At 42.8% G+C, this 16,503-nt stretch overlaps 1 protein-coding gene across 5 annotated transcripts in view; it reads left to right on the top strand.

Moving 5' to 3' along the window:
* The first annotated feature begins 92 nt into the window (after window positions 1–92).
* MPHOSPH9 (M-phase phosphoprotein 9) overlaps window positions 93–16,503 on the top strand; it is a 34,245-nt gene continuing 17,834 nt past the window's right edge. The window contains exons 1-13 of one of the 5 annotated variants that reach the window (XM_075568321.1): window positions 123–370; window positions 1,056–1,175; window positions 4,047–4,165; window positions 5,184–5,310; window positions 6,515–6,604; window positions 8,141–8,682; window positions 9,805–9,928; window positions 10,854–10,938; window positions 11,831–11,925; window positions 12,394–12,510; window positions 14,191–14,621; window positions 15,470–15,625; window positions 15,909–15,996. In XM_075568321.1, coding sequence (XP_075424436.1) covers window positions 4,080–4,165; window positions 5,184–5,310; window positions 6,515–6,604; window positions 8,141–8,682; window positions 9,805–9,928; window positions 10,854–10,938; window positions 11,831–11,925; window positions 12,394–12,510; window positions 14,191–14,621; window positions 15,470–15,625; window positions 15,909–15,996 — 1,941 coding nt within the window. In that variant the 5' untranslated portion in view covers window positions 123–370; window positions 1,056–1,175; window positions 4,047–4,079. Of the gene's footprint in view, window positions 371–1,052; window positions 1,176–2,083; window positions 2,580–4,046; window positions 4,166–5,183; window positions 5,311–6,514; window positions 6,605–8,140; window positions 8,683–9,804; window positions 9,929–10,853; window positions 10,939–11,830; window positions 11,926–12,393; window positions 12,511–14,190; window positions 14,622–15,469; window positions 15,626–15,908; window positions 15,997–16,503 lie in introns of those variants that run through there. The other 4 variants (XM_075568323.1, XM_075568319.1, XM_075568320.1 and 1 more) reach the window with 4 other exon arrangements.

Raw genomic sequence — 16,503 nt, 5'->3', positions numbered from 1 at the left:
GCGCACGTACTTTTGCTCCTCTCGCATTTGAAATCTTCGAGAAGCCAATCAGCTGCGACTTGTTCGATTTATTACCCGCTGGCTTCAGAGGCAGGACGTTTTTTTTTTCCCTTCATATCTTTATTGTTACGTGACAACGTTAACACTGCAGAGGGTACATCAGGCTCTTGGCGGATTTGATGGCCCGGTGTGTGACATGGCCAGGGACAAGCAGGTTGGTGACAGAAGCTCCCGTGGGTTGGCAGAGAGGTAGAGGACAGATGGCGCGGGATAATTGGATGGCAGTGACTTGGAGAAGCGCTATGTTGAGGTTCTGAGCAGGAAAGGACATTATTACGCTCATTTTCTATCCGTTTGGGATCCCAAATGAGTGAGTTTTGAAAGTTATTTCTCTCCAAATCGGGGCATTCATGTTAACGTAGTATCGTTGCTAATAAAGAATGAGCCCCCTTTTGAAGGACTGTGAGGCCCACGTGTGTCAGGTCCCAGTGACCCAAATACCGGGGAACCTGAAGGTTCTGGTCAGAAAATAAAACCGTAGTGAAAAATAACGTCAGAATATATATATATTTGTATGTATGTATGTATGTATGTATGTGTAAACCTACTGACCTGTCAGTGAGTCCCACTTATGTCACTCATTTTAGTAAAGCTGGTTTCATAAACGTTATAGTCTCTAATTCTTATAAGTCATTTAAAACTCAAGTTTTTGATCCAGTGCACCCCCCTCTCCCCAAAAATATAATTTATTGATACTACTGCCTGCAAAGAAAAAAAAAAAGTAGTGACATTCAATAGAAAGCCATGAGACCCGGGGATACTAAAAAATGTCTTCCAAGTCTGTGATGATGTATGTATCATTGTATCTAGCAATGGGGAGAAGAGTTGCTAGTCAATGATAACATGAGGGAAAGGGAGGCCCTGCCCTGAGGAGCTTACCATCTAAATGGTACTTTGGGAGACTCGCTGGCACAATAGGAGTAAATGTGCAAGTTCCGGGGAGGTGGAGTGCGTCGGGGCCCGGAAATAATTTAATGAGATGCTTCTTTCAGCAGGTGAGTTTTCAATCTGGGATTTGAAAAAATGGAAAGTGAAGGTGGACGACTATTATTGAATGCGGGAGCATTCCATAAGTGGAGAGAGACGAGTGAAAATGGTGGGAGACGGCTGTAGAGGTGCAAAAAGGAGACGTTCCTGGTTCAAGCATGAGACGAATAGGGGTGTAACAGGCGATCAGAGTTGAGGGATATATAGTGATTAGACGTCCCGTTTAGCCGGGATAGTCACAGTTTTTAGGCCTTTTGTCCTGACTTTTATGGCCACTGTCCCGGTTTTTATCGCCGCCGCGAGAATATTCGAGATAAATAGGAAGCCAGGAGAGATATTTCAGGTCAGAAGACCAGATCCACGTCTAGAAGAGCAGGAGAGGAATCGAGCAGCAGAAGTTGTGTAGATATACGGAGAGCGGTGTGAGGCACAATAAGGCGTAAGACGTGCTGTGAACAGAGGCAAACTGACAAACATGTTACCCTGTTAAGTCTTCCTCGTGCACAGAACGTACCATTCACCCTCGGCATTAAGAACCTCGTGTGTGTATATGTATATATGTATATATATCTCTTAAAATCATGGGGTGTAATGTAGTCCTCGCTGGTGCGCATGTGGCGTTGCTCGTTTACTTGTTAGGGTGCAAGCGGTGACGTGTGCGGTTAGGGGTCGTGATTCTGACATCACAGCGTTAGGCTGCGCTGTGATTGGTTTGCGGCGTGGCAGCAGTGCGAAATTTCAATTTTATTGTAATATCACGGCCGTGCTCGCGCGCACACGTCCCAAGTATAGAAACATCTATAGAACACAGCCAATTAAAATTGACGCACGGTAGCGCACTATATTATACGCCCAAGGCTTCTATCCAAGCGTCTCCTGGTGCTTGAGATGCATCCCATTTTATATCTCATTTTTATGTATTTTTAGCACCATGTTAAAAAAAAAAAATTTTGTAGCAAACAATTGTCATTTGGGGGGAGGTCGGAGGGGGGTTGTAGAATTGAGACCAAATGGACAAAATCAGCTACTGAAACCTGTGATCAAAATACTGCCCCTTCCTTAGGTTCATTAGATAGCAGTGACCAGCCCCAGTGTCTGGGGTCATTTCTCTGCAGGCAGTGTTATGTTTGACCTCACAGTAAGATGTCCTAATGAGGGACAGGTCGGTGGCATGCATGTGGCTGGCATGATTATAGTGATGCCCCTACCCCCTGTATAAGACGTGATGCCCCTACCCCCTGTATAAGACGTATTTCCTGGGTGTTCTGGTTTCATGTGTTTTATAGTCTGATGCCCTTTGTCACGTGACCTTCCCGCCAACAACATATAACAATAAGATCCAGGGCCGACGGGCAGAGGTGATTGGCGTTTGTCCCGTCCAATCAGGAAGCGAGCTGATGTCAACATTCTACAACAAGAGGGACCTCCCGCCCAATAGTTAGAGAGGGGGGCGGGGACTACTTACTACTTCCCACCCACAGCATGATAAACTTGCTACAGAAGATGCAGTGTGGGTGTTGGCATGAGGGCAGGTAAGAGGGGGCAGGTCTGGGGAGGGTGGGCAAGCAAAACCTCTCTCCACCCCCCAGCAGGTGGCAATTAATAATGTGGCCAGAGGGAAAGGAGGGAGGTTGGGGAGAAGTGTGTGGGGGAAATAGGGCAGCATCAGTAGTGAGCACAGAATAATATTATAATGTAAGTAAATATAGATGCAGTGGGCAAAGGAATACACATGTGCTGTCATTGTCCAGACCCTTGTCATTGTCCCGACCCTAGTGTGTGTGTGTGTGTGTGTGTGTGTGTGTGTGTGTGTGTGTGTGTGTGTGTGTGTGTGTGTGTGTGTGTGTGTGTGCGTGTAAAAAAAATTAAATTAATTTTTTTAATGTCTTACTGTACTTTCCCAATTGCATGTATCCACTATTATTATTATTATTATTATTATTATTTTTAGTAGAGAACAAACATGTCTGGGTAAAGTGTGTACTATATTAGTAGTATACATAATACAGTTCTCAATTCCTCCTGAATTTTTAAACACAGGTATTCTCTGCCCCCATGGACTTCATGGATGTGGGTTTTACAGAAAGGAATATGTTACTCATTATAACGTCTGGCCACCTGTGGGGCTTCCTGCTCCCAGCAGCAGATGTTACTTTTTGATAATTGGTTTGTCACTGGATCACAGTATAAATAATCATAAATAGGGTGAAACTGATCCAGAATAGTTACCATTGTGTTCTGTCACAATGTTGGCAAGTATTTTCAAATGCAAAAAAGGTGTGTGAGGCGCTTCTTATAGAGGTGCAATATATATATAAATGTAAACCTTTTGATAAAAAAGTGCTCTTATGTGTAAATGTGTGAATAATATAAATTATAAATAAATGTGAATAATATAAAATAGTGAACTTCGCAGCTCAACCCTCTAAGGAGAAGATCCAATTACTCCCGTCGTTGATTGTAGAAAGAAGCTTGTGGGGAGTGCAGATGTCACCATATGTGGGGAGAAAAATAAAAATATATAGTGTAGTATGTTCTACAGAATAAACAGCTCAATGATTCACAGTTGGGGACTCACAATTTCTCAATAGAATAACAGCAGTGGATATGAACGTGTTGCATAGAAGGCTCTCTCAATTGGAAGTATCAGGTCTCGGCAGGATAAGCCCTCAATGAAAAAGATGACACACTTAGTGCAACATTGCATGTTCAGTGTATATATATTTAAGGGCAATAAGTATTTCACTTATATAGCCTCTGATTGAGCCCTTGAGAACTAGAGATGGCCACCCCTGTTTTATCACTCCTAGAATAAATGTGTGTGTGTGTGTGTGTACCTTTTTTTTTATTTTCAGAATCTTTTGTTGGAAGAGTAGATGGTTCTCCACCATCAATACAGATCACTTAAAAGAAATTGCCTGAAACTAATTTGATATGTTAAAGTAATGAAGCTGTGTGTTCTCTTAAGTAAAGAGGCTTTGACCCTTCTATATCCGTAGTGGATAATTGCAGGCAACAAATCGATTGTCAACATGGATGTGTCGAACGCGACGAAAACTATTCCAGACCTCTCTGAGCTCCCGGCAGAACATGGTGTGGAAACTCCTCCCGGTAACCTGTAAGTGATATCTCATAATTCAAGTATATTTTATTTGTTAAATTCATTGAAAGTTGTTTTTTTTATATCCAGCATTGTGCCAAATGTGTGAATCAGTTGGGAAGTCGCATGTTGTGTGACCTTTGTACTTATGTACAAATGGAGGTGTGTTGACCTATTGTTGTCCTTGGTGTTGTAATACAGCTTCTGACACACCACGGATTTAGCGGTTGTGAGTAAAATACACAACAAGACATGGCTCCCTATTCAATATGCTGTGACCCTGTGTTTCCGTGACCGGGAAGCCTCTGAGCTCCTTGTACACTAAATGATGATCGGAGGAGCAGCTTCACAGGACACTGTGGGTAATTCATTAAACCATGGTCTTGCTGATAAGGGCCACAGAAACCTGGTGATCAATTCTGACAGAGGGAGACATGGCACAAGAATGATGGAATAGTGCGTGCTAAATTATATAGCTGTTTACGTGCTTATTTTGCCCATGCTGCCTGCACGCAAGCATGCGGCTCCCAGAAATGTGACCGCTTTCCCGGTCTTTACCCTCAGGAAATGGCACGACTTCCCTTTTAGTTAATGCAGCTGGGTGTCTTGGGAAACCAATTTTGTCATCAAGTTCGCCTGCGCTTTAAATAGTTTAGAGAAAGTGACTTAAAGCCTCACATTCATTTAGTTTTCATAACCAGCCATTCTCACACTAGGATTTTTTTTTCTTAATTTTGTTTTTGGGACATGCATGTTTTGAGTCTTAAAAACTCCTTGCTGTGTTGCTAACATTTTATAAGGTATGTGCGCACGAGAGAGATTATGTATGCATGTATGTATCTATGTCGGCACTTTTGCAAAAGTATTGGAAATTTAATTAAGTATTTGAGATACCCCCATTTGTGTATATATTTTTTTTTGGTGGGGGGAGAAACAAGCATGTTTTGAAGTCTGGGAACTTGAAAAGAACACGTTATGAAATGTTTATTAACAAAGTAACCCTTTAATAGGTTTTTTTTAATTTTTTTTACTCTAGAAGTAGAACAAGCAGTGGCGGGGCAATCTCGGGGACGTCTTCTCCATGTGCTTTGCTGCAGAATTCTTTCACAGAAGAGATGTGCAACAGAGAGTGGACAGATCTAGAAGCAAGGAAAAGCTGTGAGGTATTTGACAGAACATAACATTTGTATCCCGTTCTTCTATGGAAGACTTAATCATACCAGAATCCCTGAGGTACAGCTTTCCTGCTAGGGTGTATATTCACTTTTAAATGAGAGGTGAGTGGCTCTGTTTGGTTAGAAGTCCATCGCCCTTATAAAGCATTCCCATTGTTTTCCTTTGTCATTGACATAGTGTGGTTGTTGCAAGTTCTGAGAAGATGGCCGTTGTGTATACGTTGGCAGAACCGTCTCCTGTGCCTTTCTCAGTGAGGCTTGACCTTGGATCACTTGCAGCAGCTTGTCTTAGTCGTGCCTATGGTTTGGGGATGGCAAATCAGGGTCTGATATTGTCAGGAGGCTCCTATTGTGACGACTGGAATCAAACCTTCAAGGCCTTATATTTAAATACTTCAAGCAGCAAAACATGTAGTACTGCACATTTTGTTAAAAAGACATGTTTGAAGCAGGGGGTCTCCGGCGTTGATGTGCATTAATTTCAGCTCCGAGGACGCCCTTCCAGAGATCCCACCGTAGGGGGTGCCGGTATCTCCTTCATGTTTAAATGTCCAGGTCACGCTGGTCAATGAGGAGAAGCTGCAAAGGGATGACGTCACGGCGTCCTATTGGCCTTCAGGACAGTTAAGCCGCTATTTCGTTAAGCACACAAGTTCCCTGGCTGCATAGATACCGGCACCCCCTACGGAGATGAGTATCTCTGAAAGCAGGGGGTCCCCTGCTTCAATCCTCTAATAAAAATAATATTTAAATCGTGCAGTGCTACATATTTTTCTGCTTTTAAACCCATTAGATGGTAAGATTAAACCCCTCCCACATTTTTTAGCGTCGGTGACTGTTTCTCTAAAGCCTTTTTCTGCCTGAAGTGGAAATAATTTTGCAGCGTTCTCTAGCAAAGATGAGTGCAAATATACAGAAAAGTTTGAAAGAGGCATGTTGCAGAAGAGATAGAAAAATGACAGTAAAATGGAAGTCATCTCTTGATATTTGTAGCATATGTGGTATTAACTGAAATGTTGCTTCATTGTGAGCCTCTCTGAATATGACAGGGCTTTTTTTTACCTTGGATCATTTTTTGCTGTGCAGAATTATAAAAAAAATATTAGCGTATTAGCATGATCTGTTGTACATATTGATGTTCTTGCTGTTGTCAATAGATTCAACTTAACCTTATCTCTTGCTTTTGTTTTAGGCAAGATGGTTACAGTTATTCCAGCTGGTGGAGAGACAATGCCAAGACCAAATGGATGCCCAGCAAGAGCAGTTTAACAACCAGATGCAGGTAACTTTTTGTCGTCTGTAAACAAGATGTACATTTTCCAATAAAAGCAGCACTTCCTTGACCTCACATTTTGCAGATAAACTTCCTCTGCTCCAGAATAACTGCTTAACCAGGACCCCATATCCCACCTTCTCCCCTTGCTGCCCCTTACCTGTGAAACCCCTACACTAGGTATACGCCAAGCACCCTCTCTCCCCACCTTTTAAGACTAACCTTAAAAACTCGCCTCTTAAATGAAGTATTTTATTAGCCTTGACTCATGGCTACTGTCCCACACCCACAGTCACTCCTACCACTGAGTGCCTTGTACTGCACTTATTCCCTCACCTGCTGTCTCTGGAAGTCTCCCATCATACCACTTAGGCTGCGCTTGTAGTGCCTGGCGACGCGACGTCGCTCCAAATCAAATACATTGACTCCGTCACAAGCGCTTATAGTAAGCGCGACGGAGCGGCAAAAAAATGTTGAAGCCAGGTCTATTTGATTTTTTTTAGAGACAGTTGCCACATGACTGTCTCTAAACCAATCAGAGACCACAGCCTGCCCCCATTCGTGATGTAGCTGACGACATTTGCGGAAAATCTAATTATAACTTTCGCGGGTGACGTCATGGGTCGCGTCGCCAGCACTATAAGCGCGGCCTTAGATTGCAAACTCGCCAGGCCACGGATATGGTCTGATAGTATTGTACTATAATTCCCTGTACTGTATTGCCTCTCTTGTAAAGCGCTAAGTACAGTTGTAGGCGCTATATAAAGAAAGACACGTACATATATATGTACATATCGCCAGTATTAACTAATACGAATAAATTAAATATTTGTGCTGTGAGCTGATCTTGAAAGCTATAGTAAAGCAAATTATTATATATTTTTTTTTTAACCAAGAACTGGATTAGTTTATTTCCCCAAATATTCTGTAAAATTATCCTGTAATCTATTCCTGTAATACACATTTCACCCTTCTTGATGCACTAATAAACCAGCCATTATATGTTTGCCAATGTTTTGTCTCCACCAGAAACACAAATGGTGGCAGAATGTTAGATAACAACTTCATAACAGATTTATAATCTTCATGAAACTGGTGACCGTTAAGGTCATACTTTTTACATTGTTTTCCCTTTGGGTTTTTGGAAAGGTTACTTGTTCGACTTCAGTGGCATCGTAATTCAGTCTATAAATAAATGTCGTTATACTTTTTAGCTGCTTGTCTGCTATGCGGCTGTCCCCAAATTCGTTTCCCTTTTGCAGCAGAATAAGTACTGATGTTCTCCCTGATCTTGAATACTTCAGATGACAGGATTTTGAAGAGGAAACCGGAGGCCTCATTTGGTTAATACAGATATTAATCCTGAGCGTATGACTGTCTTTAACAGATAAGCATAAGGACAATGTTGGGGATTAAATCGGACTGAACATTGCACCTTTGAACTTCTATACTCCATTCTTCAGTGGTTTTAGTTTGGTAATGGTCTTGATACTGTGCTATTTGATCATGCATGTGTCCTAACTTTCAGTGTACCCTTGTTTTCAGCTCATACATGATGAAATTAAACACTTGGTGAAGGAACAGGGCAGACGGTCTCAACGGAATCCTTGCCAAGAAGATGCCACGGCAAGTAATACACCTTCACTAGGAATCCATGCCGTGCAGTATCCAGATGACCACGAGAGGCGAGAAGCAGTTACCAATCACTTTCCTATCCCTAGTGAACTTGAAATGCAGCAAAAAGCTTTTTGTACACAAGATAATTTTCTGGACAGTACATCAGTTAGCAGTGGGTACGGGACACATTCTGCCTTTGAGCCAAATGCTTGTGTAAGCGGGTGCGACCAAAATGCCACATGGGACAGCGGGCTATGTACGGGGAAGGCTTCGAAAGAAGGCAGAGACGAATCTTTGAATAATAATTTAACACTGGCACCTCTAGGACATGAAAGACCTGTTATACAGGTTTCTGATCAAAAATGTCGGTTGCTGACACCTGAGAAATCATCGGAAGAAGTTCTGTTTACCTCTGAACCTGTGGGATCCCGTTTACCCAGTGATAAAAGTAACAAGGAAAGATCCAACTGGTAAGGAGTGTAACTACTGAGGAATACGCACCTAGGAATGGTGTTTGACCAAAATAAAGTATCATTGGATGACCAAAATGTTGGGAAATTCATACAGGTTTTGGTATTTATTTTCACTGTTGAGTTATGTTTTATGTGCTATACCTGCAAATGTGGTCGGCTGCAAAGCAACAATGCAGGACAGTGCATTTCCTTATATAGCACAGCAAGTGTACGCAGCACTTTACACACACACATCTTTCCTTGCCCCTTAGCAGGGAGGTCGCAGACTCCTTTTGGGGAAACACGGAAGTTAGCGCGAATTATCTCCCACTTCAAAGACTGAGTCTGAATGCACCGTTCTCTGCCCGAGTAATGTGATAACATTGGAAGGGGGTATTTAAACAGCCACATATTCTTAGTGAAGAGGAGCCCACTTATAATAATTACAAAAATGTGCCGTATATACTACTAGGCCCCCTTATCCTCCGGGTGGAAGGTGGTGGGCAAAATATGAAACGTGGACTGCGTCAAAGTTCTCCCGTTACGTGCGCTCATGTTTGTTGATAAAATATATACCATGGGAGGCCAACGCCTGTCTTCAAGGGCCAGCAACAGGTTTTCAGGATATCCCTGCTTCAGCACAGGGGGCTCAATCAGTGGCTCAGTCAAAGACTGAGCCACTGATTGAGCCCCCTGTGCTGAAGCAGGGATATCCTGCAAAAGCTGACCTGTTGGTGGCCCTTGAGGACTGGCGTTGGCCGCCCCTGGTATATACTTATGTTGCAGTGTCACGAGGACAACTGATGCATCATGTTCTCGTGGTGGGCGGCTTCACGGGGGCTCAGTTTGTGGCTGGGACCCCAAGAAGATAATTACCGTGAAACACAGAAATAAACCCGCGGCCTCCCCGCTCCCTTTCTAGCTTACGTGTTACATAGCTTGTTTTGGTTGCTTGATTTTAGTTTTTTTTTTTCTTAAGGCAATATAATAAAGGTTAGGTTTTTATCTAAAGCTCTCTTCCCACTGGGGTACATTTAATTGGGGGCTCTGGGACTCTGCCTTTTGTTTGTATTAAAAGATTGCCGTCTAAGTAGAATAATGAGAATATATCTCTAACCTTTTTTTTCCTTTTTTTTTTAGTAAACCTTTAACAACCTGGGCCCAGAAGCTGAAGCCCAATCATCAGAAGTCAAACCCATCGGAGCCGGTCTCGCTCCCACCTGTGTGCGCAAATCCTCCGCGTGACGAAGCCGCGTCGGGCAATGTGAGTTGTATAAAGATTTTTTGCGCGTGTGTGCTTTCTTCTGGTTTGGTGCCTGGATATACGTAAAATAACACTGACATTTGGAGTCATTTACTATATCCATGCTGGCATTCCTTCTTCATGTATATTGTATAAAGTGTTTTAAGGATATTTGTCCTGATTACAGGTACAGCTCAACCCCGTTATAACGCGATCCGTTACAACGCGAATCCGCTTATAACGCGATGCAAGCGTGGCTCTCAATTTTCGTATTTATGAATACTACACAACACGATTATTGGGGTCTTAAATACTTTATTGTACAATGCATACAATTGTACATTATTTCTAACGCGATCCGCTTATAACGCAATGTGATTCTTTATACAGCGTTATAAGGGGGTTGAGCTGTATTTTTTTTTTCCTTTTCTGAGTTAATGCTACAGTGATGGAAAAAAAAATAGACTTATGTTATCATGACCGTACGTACAAAGTAGGTAGCCAATGTTAACTTCTTTTCAAAGGATGTATAACAGTTTACGTAACCATTTGAAGGTTAATGACTGAAGGAGCGGCTCAGTGAGTAAAGACACTGACTACGACACTGAGTTTGAAGCACTGGTTCAATTCCCGGTGTCTGCTCCTTGTGACCTTGGGCAAGTCACTTTATCTCCCTGTGCCTCAAGTGCCAAAATCATAGATTGTAAGCTCATCTGGGCCGGGACCTGTGTCTGTAACATTCCTATGCATAGCGTGCACTATACTGTAATTGTGACGCGCTTGGGGAGAAATGGTTATTATGAAATAAAGTTGTTGTGTTTTTAAAAAAAAGATATATATTTGCGTAGACTTGATGATTCTCTTCCCATGTATGTGTGATTCATTAGATTAATTACATTTTTATTAATTACATCATGCTTCTGTTTACATTTGGTTTTTTTTTCAGGCTGAAAACATGGATGCTTCTGCATATACGTTTTACCTCGATAACCGTACTGAAAGTACAAACTCCTTAGTTTCTGCTGGATCAGGTGAATAAATAAATGCTTTTGCAACATAGAGCCTTAGGGCTGGGACCCGCTGCGCCCGTGTGCGCGGGCGGCGGCGTGAGCTCAACTTACCATTCCTGTTTGAACTCACGATCGGGTCCCAGTCCCTCCTCACTTCTAACTTGCTACATGCTGTGACGCGGTAGCCAGCAGGAGACACGAGAGAATGGTGTTCTCTTGCGGCAACGCGTCACATGGTACGCGAAGGGGCCAATCATAGACTGGCTCCCTTCAACGAATGGCAAGCCAGCTATTGTGTGCTTGTGTGTGGAGCTGCTGCAGTGCTGTGAGCCCTGCTTTGTTTTGGACCCCGCCCCCCTCCGTCATGGCCGCGCCCCCTCCCGTCATGGCCGCGCCCCTCCCGTCATGGCCGCGCCCCCCCCGACCCGTTTGGCCACGCCCCCCCCCCGCTCCGAGAAAAGCAGCCTGTAGACCGCAGATCGCGGTACAGCGAGTTGCACGCGCCGCCGGCAAGCAAGCCATCCGTGCGGACGCGTGCAACGGGACCTCAGCCTTATTCTGTATCCACCAAAGCAGCCACAGATCCCCATAAACTGAAACAGATCTTCTGCTGGAAACAGCCAAACATCCGCTTCCCTGTGTATTGGAATTACTCCCGTAGTCTTATCTGGTCCTACAGGACTTCTTATTGGGTTTTAGGCCCATGTTCACTAAGTGGTCATCTGCCATAAGACACCTGGCGCTGCAAGACCCCTTTTACAGCCTGACCTTGAATGGCCTGTAACGTGGTTTCCAGCAGAATACTGCTTGGTATATGGGGGCTGCGGTCTTTTGTACAGGGCAAATATTAATAATTATCATCATTTCTAGTTCAGGGAACCAGTCTTTTCTATGTCCTCTGTATTATTAACAGGGCTCACATACTGGAGGTTGGATGAGAAGGAGATGTATCACTCCTTGCCTGAAAACTTTGAAATGGGACTTTCCAAGCTTTTCTCCACCAAAGAGGTACAGTATATGCATTTATTTCACTGCTTGTGTGTAAAAACCATTCCATGTCTCTAGTATTCGACAGTTAAGCTTAATATCTGCACCACTGTGAATAATAATAACGATAATGCCTTTTACCAAATGTACTGAAAGGAAGCTTTTAATTTGGGAGACTCTTCTATTTAATTTACCGTATGCTGCTCCGGGCAAGAAAAAGTTGCTAATTGCTGCCACCGATATTGTACCATGGATTGTTTGAGTAACAATGTTTTTTTGTATTTTTCCTTAGTGGTTTGTATCCTTGTGCATTAATTTGATTATTTTTGTTACATGAACTCTTAATTTTGATGAATTAGCTACACGTATGCACATGCACGCACACGTGTATATGGATATACACATGTATTTACACGTGTATACACACGTACTCGTACATATATAAATATATATACATATATAATCAATTTTTTAAAATATGTTTTCAAGTCTGATGAAGCAAGGATGCCGTCCCTAACACATCTCTATCAGAGAAAGCAGAGAGAGAGTAACCATTATCCTGACTGGAAGTCTCCATCGCCCGCTGAACACACTCATCCGCCAGAGGTACCTGTCATGTTTGACACCCAGCTAGCACGTGACCTGCATACGGGACACGGGTTAATGCTCACGCCCGCAAGCGCTTTCACTTCTCCCCTCCACAATGGTCCGTCAAATAGACAATATCTCCTCTACAGGATCAAGGACTTATATACAGCTCACAGGCTGCCCCACTCTTCACGTTCACGAAGGTCCCTCAAATGAGTTCTCTCTCCTCAATCGGTCCCCATATACCACCGCCACGAACAGCACACCAGTGCGCACGTGACTTTGATATGTAACCAGGGTTAATACACATGGCTACTCAAGCCACCCCACTATTCTCCTCCTCCAGTAACCAGTGAGTTAACATTAACCCCTACTCAATGGCAAATCATATCTATCCACTGCCACCACCTGAGGGTATGCAAATATGATAAGATATCAGACTAATATTTGCCAGGGTTCCAGGTCCCTGTTTAGTATAGAAAAAACTATGCACTTTAACATACACAAATCAGTTGTAGCCAAAATGTGTCCGACTTGTAATTACTCCCCAGAGCGTGCAATCAGTTCATTCAGAGCCCAAAGCATTACTTATCAAATGTTTAAATAAAAAAATAAATGTATATATATACATTATTACAGTGCTTCGATTACAGAAAAGGTATTACAAAAAACATAGTTACAATACAAGGCAGAACAGCTTCTTAAAATAAAAGGGGTAAAACAGAAAATCCTATACTTTACCAAATGCTATGGATTTTCCCCAGAGAGGGGCTGGTTCAGAACAGGAGGTCTCGTGGTTTGTCCAAAGCATGCCTCTGGTGAGATCTGATTTTTCCAAATCTTTGCCCAGACGTAAGTACATTATTTCTGCATGGCACCGGCATAGGCCCTCCCCTCCTAGTGGATGCTTTGGAGCTGCTCTACCCAGACCATGTCTATAGAACTTGCTTAAAACAGTTGACACCTTGAGTGGGCCAGGATGGACCCCCGCCCCCCAAGTAAGTCCCTTTTGAAGTTCAGAGCAGAACAAAGAAACAGTCCTGACCTGTTTGAAACCCAGCATTTTGTATTTAGTTTAAACAAGTGTAGCTCATTAACCCCTAAAGCACCAAAGGGGCTAAACGACCCAATATCTCATGATGATATCATAACAGTACCATAGACAATAGGCAGAACAGCATGGGATTTTGTAGCAAGGTTGATACATGCATATCGCATCTAGAAATGGCTTTTGGTAGCATAAAATGCTTCACGGGACCCTGAGAACCACAAATGTTGTACATAGTTATAAATGAATAAATTAAATACTTTAATATTCAACAGAAATAATAGTATGGTCACAATGACCTTGGGTAACACAGGTGCAGAATATTTGTCATGCAATAGATGTTTGTTATCTTTACAGTCCATTAAGGTAAATTGTTGGATTTTTACACAACATAGATTTTTTGTTTTTGTCGCTGGTAGTATTGTTTATAATTAATCATTCTTATCAAAGTGCTTTTGAAAGTTGCTAATTGCAATGCGGAAAAGACCGGGCTGTTTTTAGCAGTGGTGTTACAGGCAGTGTGACATTGAGCTAGCATCACTCTCTTATCAGTTTGTGCACAGTTCTGCAGCAGTGAGATAAGACGGGAAGCGGTTATGTGCACTAGGAAAATGATGGCGCTTAACTATCTGAATTTATTTTACTCCTAGGTGTTGACACTTGATCCAACTTTACACAGAAAGCCACAACACCGTTTTCACAACACCGACAACAGCAGAATTCCTTCTACCCCTGACTCTATTTTGGGAAACGATTCTGTTAATTATTATGACGCAGAGTCTGTTTCTCCTGCAACTTCTAGCTCCTCTTTGCTGGGGGAATGCCCAAACCGTTCTCCCCACCAGCATCAAGGAACGGATCTGGATCAGTGGAAAGCGATTCGATTCCAAAACATTGTAAATATGAATTACGCCCCGTCCCTTAGTGATGCCAGTCGTGATGAGCGGGTCATTTGTACAGATGACGAGACAAATAGTTCATCACGTTCATCAATCGCTCAGTCGCCTGTACCATGCTCAGAGGAAGGCATGTCCGAATCCACCAACTTCCTATCTGCTGATCATCCTTTAATGCTATCTAAGTAAGTCCTTTGTATCTGGCCCGGTACAAAGTACTTTACGTGTATCTGGTTTTCAGTAGTTGTTTTGAAAGAAAAAAATATATGTATATTTTTATGATAAGTTCATTTAAGATTCGGCTCCTATTTTTGTATTGGTATTTTAGGTACAAGTTTTGGAAGTTCACATTTGAGCAATGGTTTTGGAAATTGTTGAAAAAATATGAATGCGTAAACCATTGTTTTTCTTTGAGTTTAATTACACAGCATGATATACTTAAAGGGCCATGGCATTATATAATTCTCTCTCCTCCGCCTCTCCCCCTCTCTCTCTCCCTCTCTCTCCCTCTCTCTCCCCCCCCTCTCTATTTTCTCCCCATCTCCCCCACCCCTCTATAATCCATACCCGTAACATCTCTATTGCTGGGGAGGCCAGAGGTGGGGGTCCACAAGGGAATCCCTTGAGCGCTGCATGCGGCCCGCGCCCACCTGCTGCCCGCCAAAGATTTAGAGAACTAAAATGATACTTCTCACATTTGTTTCAAGCATTTCTAAACATATATTTATATTATTTTAATGTACTAGTATGTTTTTCGGTGTGAAATCCTTCACTTTCCTGCCAAAGCAACCAGTATGAAATGAGCAGAGTCCAAGGCTCATGCAAAGTTCTTCGCGGGGCCACATTTAGCCGCCCTGATTTAAAGACTGCTATAAATGTACACACACTCTGAATGTGACAGTGGCACAGGAACTGCAGTTCTTCGCAGTTATTGTTTGCGTTGTGTTCTGTGGAGACCTTCAATGGGGTTCCACCTCCTCGCTACTCTCCATGATCAGAGTCATGGCTACAGTACTGTGTGTTTGTTTTTCAGGATCCGGCGAAGTTTAAGGGAAAAGCATGGTCGCCACTTGGCAGACTTGCGTGACTATTATGAGTCGGAGATGAACAACTTAAAACAGCAGATTCATGCCAACAGCACGTCCTCTGCTCCAGAAGATCTGCGGAAAATCCACAGTCTTTCAGAGCGGTAATTGTGACATTCATACTACTTTGCTACTATAGATCCTTAGTTATTTACCAAGTATTCATTTTTTGCTGCCAGATTGTACGCTCTTCAGCCCAGAAATTCCTTTTCTTCCGATAGGTGCACATATCCATGTATTGCGTTTTTATCATTCTATTCTTGTATTGTAATGCCTTTCAGTGCCGGGGTTAGTGTTACATGTTAGGTTGGTGACGCAGAAGTGAAAGAAATGTGTATGTACGTCTATGTATTTGTTGTTTGTGAAATAGAATGTTTATTTCCTTAGCTGTGACCACATGGAGGGAGCCCTGACAGAAGCCAGCACGCGAATACGTGTCCTCGAGAACAAAAACAATGACCTTGAAATGGAACTGGTAAGAATTCAGATTGTGCTCCGTTGTGTCATTTATATTAATTATGTTATAAACCATGGAACCTATGCAGCTCTTAAAGCAGCAATCTGTGCTGTGTGTGTGTGTGTGTGTGTGTGTGTGTGTGTATTTAGTTTTACTGTATTTGAAACAAGGGGTCCCCAGAGATGAACCGCAGCGCTCCCATGTGATGAGGACCCCCTGTTTAATTCCCTTTCAGGAATACTTGTCTGTGAGACCACTCGGGACAGCCTCACTCTGGCTGCCAATAGAAGGTTGTGCCAATAGAATGTCATGAGATGACATAGATTAGATTGGAAGCTCCTCTGGTCAGGGCCTAAATAAATATATACACACATACACACACTTTTTAAGTTATGGTGGGTGAAAAAGGCGACAAAAAACCTCCACCGTTGTCATATAGCCAATAAGCCAGATCACTTGTGAGCACATTCACGTCTTCATTGTGTGCTCATTTTGCATGTCTTTTCCCAGAATCCCTTGCTGTAC

Source organism: Ascaphus truei, chromosome 13, assembly GCF_040206685.1.
Source record: "Ascaphus truei isolate aAscTru1 chromosome 13, aAscTru1.hap1, whole genome shotgun sequence".
NCBI classification, from domain to species: domain Eukaryota; kingdom Metazoa; phylum Chordata; class Amphibia; order Anura; family Ascaphidae; genus Ascaphus; species Ascaphus truei.
Note: the sequence above shows the minus strand (reverse complement) of the source record. Positions and strands in the feature narration are given on the sequence as shown.